General features: G+C 39.3%; 1 protein-coding gene across 1 annotated transcript in view; it reads right to left on the bottom strand.

Annotated features, from left to right (window-relative positions):
- Nucleotides 1-5,399: 5,399 nt before the first annotated feature.
- LOC106084907 (uncharacterized) overlaps nt 5,400-13,355 on the bottom strand; it is a 146,785-nt gene continuing 138,829 nt past the window's right edge. Inside the window, exon 10 of the mRNA XM_013248875.2 lies at nt 5,400-5,668. Within this exon, the coding sequence (XP_013104329.2) occupies nt 5,510-5,668 (159 nt within the window). The 3' untranslated portion in view covers nt 5,400-5,509. The remainder of the gene's footprint in view (nt 5,669-13,355) is intronic.

Genomic DNA, 13,355 nt, shown 5'->3' with positions numbered 1-13,355 from the left:
GGGGACAAACAGGTCCGAGCGTGTACATTGAGCATCCTGACTCCTAGTTCTGCTTCCGAGAAAAAAAAAATTGCTCAAGCATGACATATTTATGTCGACTCACGCTCATGCACTCTCTCGAGACGAAAATTTTACCTTTGCGCGACTCACGAGACACTCACGACGCATGAGAATATCATGATTCACAGTTAAACAAATATTTTTCCATTAAGCGAATAATAATTTTTTCATGCGTCTCAAAGCGCACAGCATTTGAACATACGATTAATATATAAAATGTATCAGCCCTGCATAACCAGTTATTTGATTTTTAATTTTTATGCATCCGTTAACACTTTCTATCATTAGTTTTTTACACCTGTATTCACAAAACTTAATGTAGATTTGAATTTATATTCTGAAAGGAAACCATTCGTAACTAGCATGAAATTTTATATTAATGCAATGAAATTTGTCATTGTTTTGGAACCAACGTGGGCTTCATTTCATGAATGAAACAAGTTTCATTCAATCAATAGAAAATAATTTATTTTCATCTAATAATTTTTTCTCATGATAATTTATTTTCTTTGTTCGGCGCTCTGCTCATTTTCGTTCGTTTACTAATTGCTCTCGGGTATTTTTCTATCACTCTCTCTACTAACACCCTAGAAACAATTCGAACTCATGATCTCATGTTTGGTAGTCTTGAATGCATCCTCTAGCCTACCGACATTATCTTCCTTATGATGAAGTAAGTCAATAAGTATGACTGCACGGTAATATGTGCATCAATTAATTAAAATAAAACAAGTAAAAGCGTGCTATGTTCTTGGTAACCCACCACCATGGGTTCTGCTAAAAATTTATAAAAAATAATTTTAGTAAAAGGGCATCATTTTATTCCTCATACCAAAACTCTGTTAAACCAGCAAAATTAAAGCTTCTAGGAACCGAACATGGATGATCAAGAGACCGGTTTACATGGGAGCTATTATCAGCTTATGGACTGATTTGGAGCGTATTTGGCGCAGTTGTTGGAAGTCGTTTCAGAAAACCGCATGCAAAATTTTGACCAAATCGGATAAAAATTGCGGTTCGTAAGGAATCAAGAAGTCAAATGAAGAGATCGGTTTATATATGAGCTATATCAGGTTATAGACCGATTTGGACCGTACCTGGAACAGTTGTTTAAATACATAATAAATGCTCAATTTCAGCCAAATCGGGCAAACATTGCGGATTGTAAGGACTCAAGAAGTGAAACCCGGAGATTGGTAATTATCAGGTTGGTTTGGCTATATCAGGTTATAGACCGATTCGGACCGTAGTTGGGACAGTTGTTTATATGGGAGCTATATATGGTTATAGACCGATTTGGACCGTATTTAACACAAATCCTAATCCTATGGCCCATTTTAAATCCCCAATGACCTACAATAATATTAAGTATCTGTGCAAAATTTCAAGCGGCTAGTTTACGCATTCGACCGCTACCGTCATTGCGACAGACGGACGAACGGACATGGCTAGATCGACTCAGAACGTTGAGACGATCATGAATATATATACTTTTTAGTCTTAGACGTATATTTCGAAGTGTTACATATGGAATGACTAGATTAGTGTACGCCCACCTTGTGGTGGTGGGTATAAAAAGGAAAAAATAAAAAAAAATTGTTGAATTTGAAATATATATTTATTATGCCGAATTTTCTAAAATAAGTTTAAAAAAAAAAAAAATATTTTTACTGGCCGGGGGATTTGGAGCCGGTTTTGCATGTACTTAATGGCATGCGAGTTTTGCGAATTATGTAATGAAATTCGTTATTAAGGGAATGAAATTATTTTCAATAATTTGTTTTTCATTACAAAAAAAAATTTAGCGTTTTTCAACAACTTTTTTGGTTAATTTATTCCATACTGCTTTAGGATGCATAGTAGTTTATATCATTATTGAAGTATTCACATAATTTACTTTTATTTTAGAAAAAAATTGTTCATTCCATCAATGAATTCCGTTTCAATCATGTAATAAAATTATAAAATGACAAAATTTACAGTAATGAAACTTTTCATTGCATTAATGAAAAATTTCTTTGTACTTGCGAAAATTTTCATTGAATTAATGAAAACATCCTTTCAGTGTAGAACTGTCAAATAAACCTATTTAAGGTTCCTTTAAGTTTTTAGAATAGAGCCGTTAAAATTTAGTCGTGATTTTTTTGTGAGTGTCTCGTGAGTCGTGAACGTCTCGTGAGTGTCTTGTGAGTCGTGAGTGTCTCGTGGGTCGTAATGTTTTCGCGATTCGTGATTAGTTTCGTAAATATGATTTAACTAATTTTTGCACTCAGAATTTTAATTCAATAATGGTCACGCACGATCACGTGATTGGATTTGGATCTCACTCACGAATCACATGACTTATGCGGGACACCTTACGCTTGAAGTATGCGATTAAGAATCTTTTCCAACCCAGTGGTTTTCTATATAAATATTAGCCCGCTATAGCGTCTCTAACTCTATCGATCTGTTTCTATGTTATGCTCGAGCAATCAAAATTTGTCGATTTGGTTTTTAACTTATTTCGGAAGTTTATTGGATTCGGCTGAGCTATTTTAAACTGAGTTCAAATCCCGGCGTGAACTTCAAAAAATTTTTTCAGCGGTGGTTATCCCCTTACTAATGCTAGCTACCTTTGTGAGGTATCCTGCCATTTTAAAACTTCTCTACCAACTGGTTGGAGTCCACCGTTGAGCAGAGGTTAGCATGTCCCCCTGTGACGTCGAATGCCTAGCTTCAAATCCCCTTACTAATGCTAGCTACATTTGTGAGGTATCCAGCTATGTTAAAACTTCTCGACTTAGTGGTGTCACTATGCGGCAAGCCGTTCGGACTCGGCACAAAAACGGAGGCCCCTTATCATTGAGCTTAAACTTTAATCAGACTGCACTCATTGATATGAGAGTAGTATCGCCTTTTCCTTAGTGGAATGTTCTTGGGAAATTTAGTAGTATTACCAACTGGCGTCGCTATGCCGCAAGCCGTTCGGACTCGGAATAAAAAAGGAGGGCCCATATCATTGAGCCTAAAATTATAATCGGACTCTCTCATTGATATGAGAGACATATCACCTGTTGCTTAATGGAAAGTTCATGGGCAATTTAGTATTAGTAGTAGTAGTGTATGGTAATAGCTCTGACCTTCACCTTCATATCGTCTGCCCTTTCATTTTCTATTACTCCGTTATGGCCTGGCACTTAAACGGTGCGGATTTTGCCATCCTCAGAGAAGGCGTTAACCTCCTTCTTACACTGCAAGACTGTTCGTGACCTCACAGTCCTGGTTGTTATTGCCCTTATGGCAATTTTACTGTCGGTAAAGATGTTCACACCTCGCGTTAGCACCACAGCACTTTACGCATTCCGTGATCGCCCAGATCTCCGCCTGCAGGACCGTATTATGATCAGGCAGTCTAAAACAGATCTCAGTCCCTGGGTTCTCAATGTACACCCCCAGGCACACTCTGTCCTCTAGCTTTGATCCATCCGTGTAACATGATCTTCCAGATGGAAATACTAGGGTCAATCCAAGACAGTTCCGATGGCAGCAGTGCCTCGCACTCGACTTCAAGGTTCATCATAGGTATCCGATCGGTAACCTTCCAGGTCGATTATTCCGTTATGGGTATGAGCTGCTCCCATCCTCAAGCCATTCTCCCATCGCCTTAAGTCTCATAGCCGCAGTGGCGCCCTCTCAATGTTAGTATTCAAAAAATCAAACAGGGATTGCGATATGGGTTTGCCTAAAACTCTACAAGTACCCTATTACCTGTTTATATTGCCTTTCTCAACAGACTAGTATGTGGTGGTACCGGAGAGTTGAAAGGCAAACAAAGTGATGCCAAGGTATGGTTCCAATGTTCTAGTCCAATGAACTTTTACGAACGACATTCTCAATTCTGTTGCACAGAGATAATTTAAATTTTTATGAGAAATAATACAGCTTCTCGCTCGAGTTACCGTGTTACCATACAATAATTAGTTCAGGCCAGTAACTTTGATCCGGAGCGTCCATGGTTCCTGAATTAAAGCAATATGAATCTTAAATTTGCTAACCATTTCCGTCTCGCTCCGGTGGAGGTTAACCTGGATGACCTATATCATTGGTCTTTCAGTATACAGGCTATTTGGGAGTCGGTGATTGTGTCGTCTTCGTCTCCCTCTTTGCTAGACTGCGGTGGGGTTGTAGCCACTACACCCCACTTTTCGCGTATCTCACTCTGTGGAAAAATTGATATTGCTGCATGATTTGTATGGCTGGACTATCCCCAGGGTTCAGCACCTGTTCCAGAATATTCTTTTTGACCAGATTCTCGACTTGAGACTGAAGATCTGGTGGAGTCTTACCCGAACTACTGCTTCTGTTGATGACTGCATATGTCAGCTCGTCTGTGTGGCTACTTTTGGCGTAAGATCCTATTTTGTCTCCCTCCGTTGATGTTCTCGGGGGAAAGCAATGTGGGAGGGTTGGTTCGATTTCTTGAGGTTTCAGGGCATTTTGCTCTTCGGGTAACCGGATCCTTTCACCATCTTCTGCAGAAGTGTTTGAAGTGTCTATTCCATCCCTAGAAACATCCAGCTCTTTTGGCAGAATAACCTACTGGTACATTTTTTTTGGTTACTTTTGTTGTGCCCCAAATAGTTTTTTTATTTTGATGTTTTCCCTTACTTTTGCCATCATTCTGTTGACCCCGTTTTTAATTCTGTTGCGATGATTATTTTATTGACATCGTCGTTGTCTGAGTCTGAATCGGAAACACCAACTTTACTTAAAGGTTGGGGATGAACTGCGCATTCTCTTCGCACCTACACCTACAGGAGTGGATCCAAGACTACTGCGTTTTGATGACTCATAGACTGATAACGCGCCTTCTGCACCGCGGTTAGTAAGTTTTATTCCCGCTTACTGTCCACCGTGTTTTATTTAATTTTGGTACACGGAGAATAGAAGAAGCATAACCTGACCGTAAGAAATGAAAAAATTGAAAACTTACGGCGGTGGATAGAATAAAATGGAAAACATTTACTAATGGTAGGTTCAGATTAGCCAAATATTTGACTCAACTTGTTTTATCATTTTTTCCAAAATATGTCAAATGGGCACATTCTTGATTTTGTATTCAAATCAGATACATATATTAGACACATTTTGTTTGTCCAAAAACAAATCAACAAGCGTTAACCATTAGATCAAGAAGGCTTTTTATTTGCCCTACATACGATTGCATGTAAAATTTGTGTTTCCTTGTTCGATTGCACAATTTTTTTGTAAGATCAAACAAGGAAACACAAATTTTACATGTAATATTTTCCACCACTGTATATACAGATTAACACAATGACTCTTTTAATGCCAACTTAAGGTTTGTTTTTTTTTGTTTTTTGAATAGGAGTGAACCATGTTAAAAAATATACTGTAAACGAGGTAAATCAATCGCAATTAAAAAAAAATATGACATGATCAAGGTTTACAAAACGTGTAGATTTTCGCAACTTTTTGATTTTGAAATATCACTTAAACAAATCTTGTGTAGTATTTCTTTCGCCATTTGCAGTGATATGTGGGTGCGGGATGTCCTCATTTTAGATGAATTAGCCTTTTTCTCCCGCGATTCCTTAAGTCGCATCTGAAATTGAAAAAGAAAAGGGTAAAAGTAAGTAAAAATACCCGGTTAATATATTGTATGTCCAGAACTATATAAAACAAGTAAAAGCGTGCTAAGTTCGGCCGAGTCGATTCTTGGTTATCCACCGCCATGGATTCCGCTAAAAATGTACCCTTATTAACTGAGTTTGTATTTGAATTATTTAGGTATCAAAACGTCATATCGGGTTATCGATACTTAGGGCGGCCTATATCACCATATTGACCAATTCGGATAAAACTTGGCAATTATGTTGTAGGTCGAAAGATAGGAGTTTGGGCCAAATTGCAGCCAAATCAGGTGAAAATTTAGGTTTCTAAGGGCTGAAGAAGTCAAATCCGGGGATCGGTTTTTATGGGGGCTATATTTGTTTATATAGCAATTCGGATAATACTTTGCATGGATATTGGAAGTCATAACTCAAGACTTTATTTTAAATTTCATCCAAATATAATGAAAATTTTGGCTTCCAGGCGCTTAAGAAGTCGTATCGGATCATCGGTTTATACGGGGGCTATATCCAAATCTGAACCGATATGGCTCATTTGAAATCCCCAACGACCTACATCAATAAAACACGCGTTCGACCGCTTTTTTTGTTGCAAATTTTTGAGAACTAAAAAGGCAAAAGAAAACTCCCCAAAATTTGGCGCATGTGATAAGTTTAACACTTTGACACTAATTTGAGAAAATTGTGTGTTTATGTTGAAAAAGTACATTTTCAACTACATATTCATTTTTCTGTTCAAGCCAAATATCAACATACATAGTGTGCCACGCTTTTCATATCCAATTTTGTTCATAAACCAAATGTCATAGTCGGAATTAGAAGAAGAAGCAGCAACATAGCATATTGTTGTTGCTTTATACTAAAGCATATGTTACCTCTGTGAATGCAAAGCAATAGGTGGGTGTATTGATGGTGAGAGTGCGAAAGGTGACTGGTATATGCGAGAGAAAGAGTATGCTGAAAGATGTCGCTATTGGGGTGCGGTGTGTGCTGTGTGATGCGTGTGGCCCTATTTGGTGTTCTTAACTTAAGTTGCGGCTATGGACAATGACGTTTGCGGTTTAATATGTTGGAAACGATTAAATACAACTTTGGCAACGCACTTATTCAAACATTGAAGAAAACATTACAAAGAGTCAAATAAACTAATTGTGTAGCCGCGCTATGCACTAAATGAATAAAATAGTTGACGGAAAGTTAAAACAAGTAAAAGAAAGAGTGTGCAGTATTTTTGCATACATTAAGTGATGGTCCCATATGTTTTAAGGTAAAAAATCAATATATTTTTATATGTTTCTACGTTCATATAGACTTAGATTTACTTACAATATTCAAATAGTTTAAAATGGTCATGTGATGAAAATAGTGCACTTTCAACATCAGAAGGGGGTTGTGTGAGGGATTGCTTTGCCACTGAATAACCCAAAGCGGCATGTAGCGCGATCTGGTCTATGGACATAAAATACGGCGTTAATTTTTAGGGAATTATCCTTTCTCCGTAAACCAAGCAGAGTATGTACCTTAATTTGAAATATGGATTCAATATTTAATATCTGCACCCTCTTTTCAACCTAACCTAACCCCAAAGGCACCAACGGACATGTAGCCTTTCTATGACAATATGGGACTCAAATTCAAGGTATATGAGAATAGAGTAGGAATTTGACATCGACAATCTTAAGGGCCTCCAAAACTGCTCGAAAGGACATGTTGCCGATTTAACATAATCTGAGTCTAAAAAAGGGTTCTAGGAGTAGTGTACGAATGTAACATTCAAACATAAAACAAGTGGCTGAGAGATATGTAGTTGACATGTAGTCCAATAATGGCGATATGATATTCAAATGAAGGGTGTATGGCAGAAGTGTAAACTTTTCCGTGCACATGTAAAAGTTCAAAACAGTAAGTTTGGCAAGCACCTGAAATGGTTATATAAAGTCAAGTTTGAAGCGTTCGGCTCTCTTTTGGGATTAGAGAAAAAAAAAATTAATTATCGAAAATCGCTTTATTGTTTTTCAAAATATTTCCCATTAAGATCTATACACTTTTGCATATGTTTGAACCAATTGTTGAAGCACTTTTGTCGCTCTGATTGAGGTATCTCCAAAACATGCATTCTGAATGCATAAACCGCTTCTTCAGGTGTTAAAAAACTTTGAGCTCTGATTTTATCTATTACGTAGGTGAATAAATATAAGTCATTCGGTGCCAAGTCAGGACTATACGGCGGATGACTCATCATATCGATGTTTTAAGCGATCAAAAATGCGGTTTGTTCCCATTTTTGGAGCATATCTTTCGACCAATCAGTACGAGCCTTTTTTTTGAGCGATTGACAAATTGTTGGACGGTCAATTGTTTATGCAATATTTAATGTAAGCTGCTCCCACTAATGCCTAAGGTTGTCTCAATCTCTCGATAGGTCACATGATCTTGCAATATCAGTTGGCGCACAGCATCAATGGTTTTTGGAACACCAACTGAGTTTGGGCGACCTTTACGAAATACGTCTTGGAGTGAACTATGACCTCGGTTGAATTCACCATACCATCGATAAACGCTGGCCTTGGTAGAATTTCATCGCCAAAAATTAAATTAAGTTCCTCGATGCACTGTTGTTGAGTTAATCCACGTACGAAAATGATCAAGATTTAATTCCATTTTTTGGGCGAGATAAATCTTTTAAATTAGGTTAGGTTAGGTTTAAGTGGCAGTCTGCGATCAGACTCACTTAGACGTTTTCGTCCATAGTGATACCACAGGAGCAGAAGTAGGAAGATGCCTTTGTAGTCCCTACTGTGGAACCATCCAGATCGCTTAAAAAATCGCAATAACTTGCGAATGTTCACATCCGCTTTGAGAACCTGTCTCAAAGTGGACACACACACAAAAGATGTTCTATAGTTTCTTCTTCCTCGATGTTCTCACAGCTTCTGCAAAAGTTGTTGCTGGCAACCTTTAGTCTGTCAGCATGTTTTCCGATTAGACCGTGACCTGTCATGACGGACACAATGACTGAGACGTCTGTTCTAGCCAGTGACGGCAGAGCGGCAGACCTCTTCAAGTCTAGATTAGGCCACATAGATTTAGAATGCTCACAGGCCCCCCCCCCTTTGTTCGTTGTCCATCCGGCCTGGTCCTGAAAACTTAGCTTTCATGTTGCTGGAGGAATGTGTAGAGTAGTTCCTAGTCTCGCAAGCTCGTCCGCTTTACAAATCCCTGGGATATCTCTTTGGCCCGGCACCCAGAACAGGTGAATTTTGAACTGTTCAGCCATCTCGTTGAAAGATCTGCGACAGTCGAGGTCAGTTTTTGTGTTCAGAAACACGTTCTTCAGCGATTTAATGGCTGTCTGAGAAGATATTTATGCCAATTGTCGTAATAACATTAAATCTTAGCCATTCCACCGCTGCCTTAATTGCAAGGATCTCCGCTTGATACACACTGAAGTGGTCGGGTAACCTTTTCGATATAACCAGTTCTAGATCTTTAGAGTACACCCCAAAACCCACCTGGTCGTTTAGTTTGGAACCATCTGTATAGAAGTCTATGTAATTTTTATTATCAGGGATATCGTAGTTCCAATCGGTTCTATCAGGAATAATGGTAAGTATTTTTTATCAAAAAGGTAGGGTGTAATCCACACTGCCTGGAACATCGGATATTGTATCAAGGATAACACAGTCTTCGTAGCCGCCACATGACAAAAGAGAAAGCTCCCTTAGCCTCACGGCAGTGGTCGCAGTAGTGTGTCTATCCATAATGTCAAGAGGCATAAAATGTAACATTAAATGCAGTGCATCAGTGTCGTCCTCAGTGCGGCAAGTCATCCTTTGGATCCGGTTAAGTATTGAGCAGAAGGTGGACTTTTGAAGCGCCGTCCACAAGACCACAACACCATATGGCGGTCATAACCCGCAACCTTTGCCAATGGCTCTCTTGCATGTGTATAGGGCTAGAGGTGACTTTCTTGCCCTTTCCAAAATGTTGGATTTGAAGTTAAATTTCCAGTCCAACAAAACACCCAGGTATTTCTCTCCTCCCAAGGTGACAGATTCCACTGTAGGCAACTTGAATGTCCTGCTGAAAAGAATTACTTCTGTCTTGCACGGATTTATACCTAGACCACTTTCGGTAGTCCACTTTGCTGTTGCACGTAGAGCTTCCTGAAGTAAATCTCTTAGAGTGCTGGGAAACTTTCCCCTTTCCGCAATTGCTACGTCATCAGCATAAGCGACCACTTTTACGCCTTTTTCTTCCAGAGACAATAATATATTGTTAATGGCTATATTCCAAAGTAGAGGAGACAGTACACCTCCTTGAGGGGTTCCTATGCTGGCCCATCTTATTAGATCCAAATGGCTGGGCATCGCTGGTTTACACACAATAAGTACGCGGCCATAGTTGTTATTAGCGGATATGATATTATGATGATCTTCTCGGCAGCCGCTAAATTCTGGAGAATGTATTTCTAAATTCAAAAACCGCCCTCGAATCTCTCAACGAGATGGCTGAATAGTAACAAAATTCACCCGTTTTTTGTGCCGGGAACAAGGAACTACACTCACAGAAAAAAGTTTGCCGAAAATAGGAAACACTGACTGCCGAATATTAGTAGTTAATTTTGCTGCTATTGTAACAGTAGTTCTGTTATTACAGTAGTAGTTCTGCAATTTCAGAGCAGCAGGCTTACCGCTGAAAAGTCTGTTAATTATTGAGAAATGTTAACAGAAAAAATATAATACAAATGTAAATGTGTGTCTCAGTGGATGTTTTTAATCCTCAGTGGATTTATACTTTCCATAATCTTTTTTCTCTAAATTTAGATACAAAAGGTGATGCCAGGCATGTACCTATTGGTAAAGCAATAACAAAAAACGCAACCGAGCTCAGCCACATTTGGAAATGTATACCAATGGATGGAACAGGTAGCTTCTTTACAGTAATATTCTCCAAATTAAAATCATATCTTCCAAAAAATTTTCTAAATAATGCTTTAAATAATCAAAACAAGTAACAGGCAAACATAAAATATAGCATAAAATTTTTTTCAATAGATTTTTTATTAAGCTGACCGAAATGTTTGCTAATACAGTGGCCCTCTGTTTGCTGCAGCAACAGTAATGCCTGCTTTCCCATTTTCAGCGAACAAAACCTGTTGTGTTAGCAAACATTTTTGCTGTTTTGAATAACAAATTTGGTTGAGTGTACCTTACACATTCCAGGAGAACTGGAATCTGTGGGTATGCATCTAGCGACATGTAAGCTAAGTCTTCAGGATCAGGCCCGTTCTGATTGAGGTATCTCCAAAACATGCATTCTGAATGCATAAACCGCTTCTTCAGGTGTTAAAAAACTTTGAGCTCTGATTTTATCTATTACGTAGGTGAATAAATATAAGTCATTCGGTGCCAAGTCAGGACTATACGGCGGATGACTCATCATATCGATGTTTTAAGCGATCAAAAATGCGGTTTGTTCCCATTTTTGGAGCATATCTTTCGACCAATCAGTACGAGCCTTTTTTTTGAGCGATTGACAAATTGTTGGACGGTCAATTGTTTATGCAATATTTAATGTAAGTTGCTCCCACTAATGCCTAAGGTTGTCTCAATCTCTCGATAGGTCACATGATCTTGCAATATCAGTTGGCGCACAGCATCAATGGTTTTTGGAACACCAACTGAGTTTGGGCGACCTTTACGAAATACGTCTTGGAGTGAACTATGACCTCGGTTGAATTCACCATACCATCGATAAACGCTGGCCTTGGTAGAATTTCATCGCCAAAAATTAAATTAAGTTCCTCGATGCACTGTTGTTGAGTTAATCCACGTACGAAAATGATCAAGATTTAATTCCATTTTTTGGGCGAGATAAATCTTTTAAATTAGGTTAGGTTAGGTTTAAGTGGCAGTCTGCGATCAGACTCACTTAGACGTTTTCGTCCATAGTGATACCACAGGAGCAGAAGTAGGAAGATGCCTTTGTAGTCCCTACTGTGGAACCATCCAGATCGCTTAAAAAATCGCAATAACTTGCGAATGTTCACATCCGCTTTGAGAACCTGTCTCAAAGTGGACACACACACAAAAGATGTTCTATAGTTTCTTCTTCCTCGATGTTCTCACAGCTTCTGCAAAAGTTGTTGCTGGCAACCTTTAGTCTGTCAGCATGTTTTCCGATTAGACCGTGACCTGTCATGACGGACACAATGACTGAGACGTCTGTTCTAGCCAGTGACGGCAGAGCGGCAGACCTCTTCAAGTCTAGATTAGGCCACATAGATTTAGAATGCTCACAGGCCCCCCCCCCCCCCCTTTGTTCGTTGTCCATCCGGCCTGGTCCTGAAAACTTAGCTTTCATGTTGCTAGAGGAATGTGTAGAGTAGTTCCTAGTCTCGCAAGCTCGTCCGCTTTACAAATCCCTGGGATATCTCTTTGGCCCGGCACCCAGAACAGGTGAATTTTGAACTGTTCAGCCATCTCGTTGAAAGATCTGCGACAGTCGAGGTCAGTTTTTGTGATCAGAAACACGTTCTTCAGCGATTTAATGGCTGTCTGAGAAGATATTTATGCCAATTGTCGTAATAACATTAAATCTTAGCCATTCCACCGCTGCCTTAATTGCAAGGATCTCCGCTTGATACACACTGAAGTGGTCGGGTAACCTTTTCGATATAACCAGTTCTAGATCTTTAGAGTACACCCCAAAACCCACCTGGTCGTTTAGTTTGGAACCATCTGTATAGAAGTCTATGTAATTTTTATTATCAGGGATATCGTAGTTCCAATCGGTTCTATCAGGAATAATGGTAAGTATTTTTTATCAAAAAGGTAGGGTGTAATCCACACTGCCTGGAACATCGGATATTGTATCAAGGATAACACAGTCTTCGTAGCCGCCACATGACAAAAGAGAAAGCTCCCTTAGCCTCACGGCAGTGGTCGCAGTAGTGTGTCTATCCATAATGTCAAGAGGCATAAAATGTAACATTAAATGCAGTGCATCAGTGTCGTCCTCAGTGCGGCAAGTCATCCTTTGGATCCGGTTAAGTATTGAGCAGAAGGTGGACTTTTGAAGCGCCGTCCACAAGACCACAACACCATATGGCGGTCATAACCCGCAACCTTTGCCAATGGCTCTCTTGCATGTGTATAGGGCTAGAGGTGACTTTCTTGCCCTTTCCAAAATGTTGGATTTGAAGTTAAATTTCCAGTCCAACAAAACACCCAGGTATTTCTCTCCTCCCAAGGTGACAGATTCCACTGTAGGCAACTTGAATCTCCTGCTGAAAAGAATTACTTCTGTCTTGCACGGATTTATACCTAGACCACTTTCGGTAGTCCACTTTGCTGTTGCACGTAGAGCTTCCTGAAGTAAATCTCTTAGAGTGCTGGGAAACTTTCCCCTTACCGCAATTGCTACGTCATCAGCATAAGCGACCACTTTTACGCCTTTTTCTTCCAGAGACAATAATATATTGTTAATGGCTATATTCCAAAGTAGAGGAGACAGTACACCTCCTTGAGGGGTTCCTATGCTGGCCCATCTTATTAGATCCAAATGGCTGGGCATCGCTGGTTTACACACAATAAGTACGCGGCCATAGTTGTTATTAGCGGATATGATATTATGATGATCTTCTCGGCAGCCGCT

The sequence above is a fragment of the Stomoxys calcitrans genome, chromosome 5 (genome assembly GCF_963082655.1).
Source record: "Stomoxys calcitrans chromosome 5, idStoCalc2.1, whole genome shotgun sequence".
NCBI classification, from domain to species: domain Eukaryota; kingdom Metazoa; phylum Arthropoda; class Insecta; order Diptera; family Muscidae; genus Stomoxys; species Stomoxys calcitrans.
The sequence above is the reverse complement of the archived record's forward strand: the minus strand, read 5'-3'. Positions and strand labels throughout refer to the sequence as shown.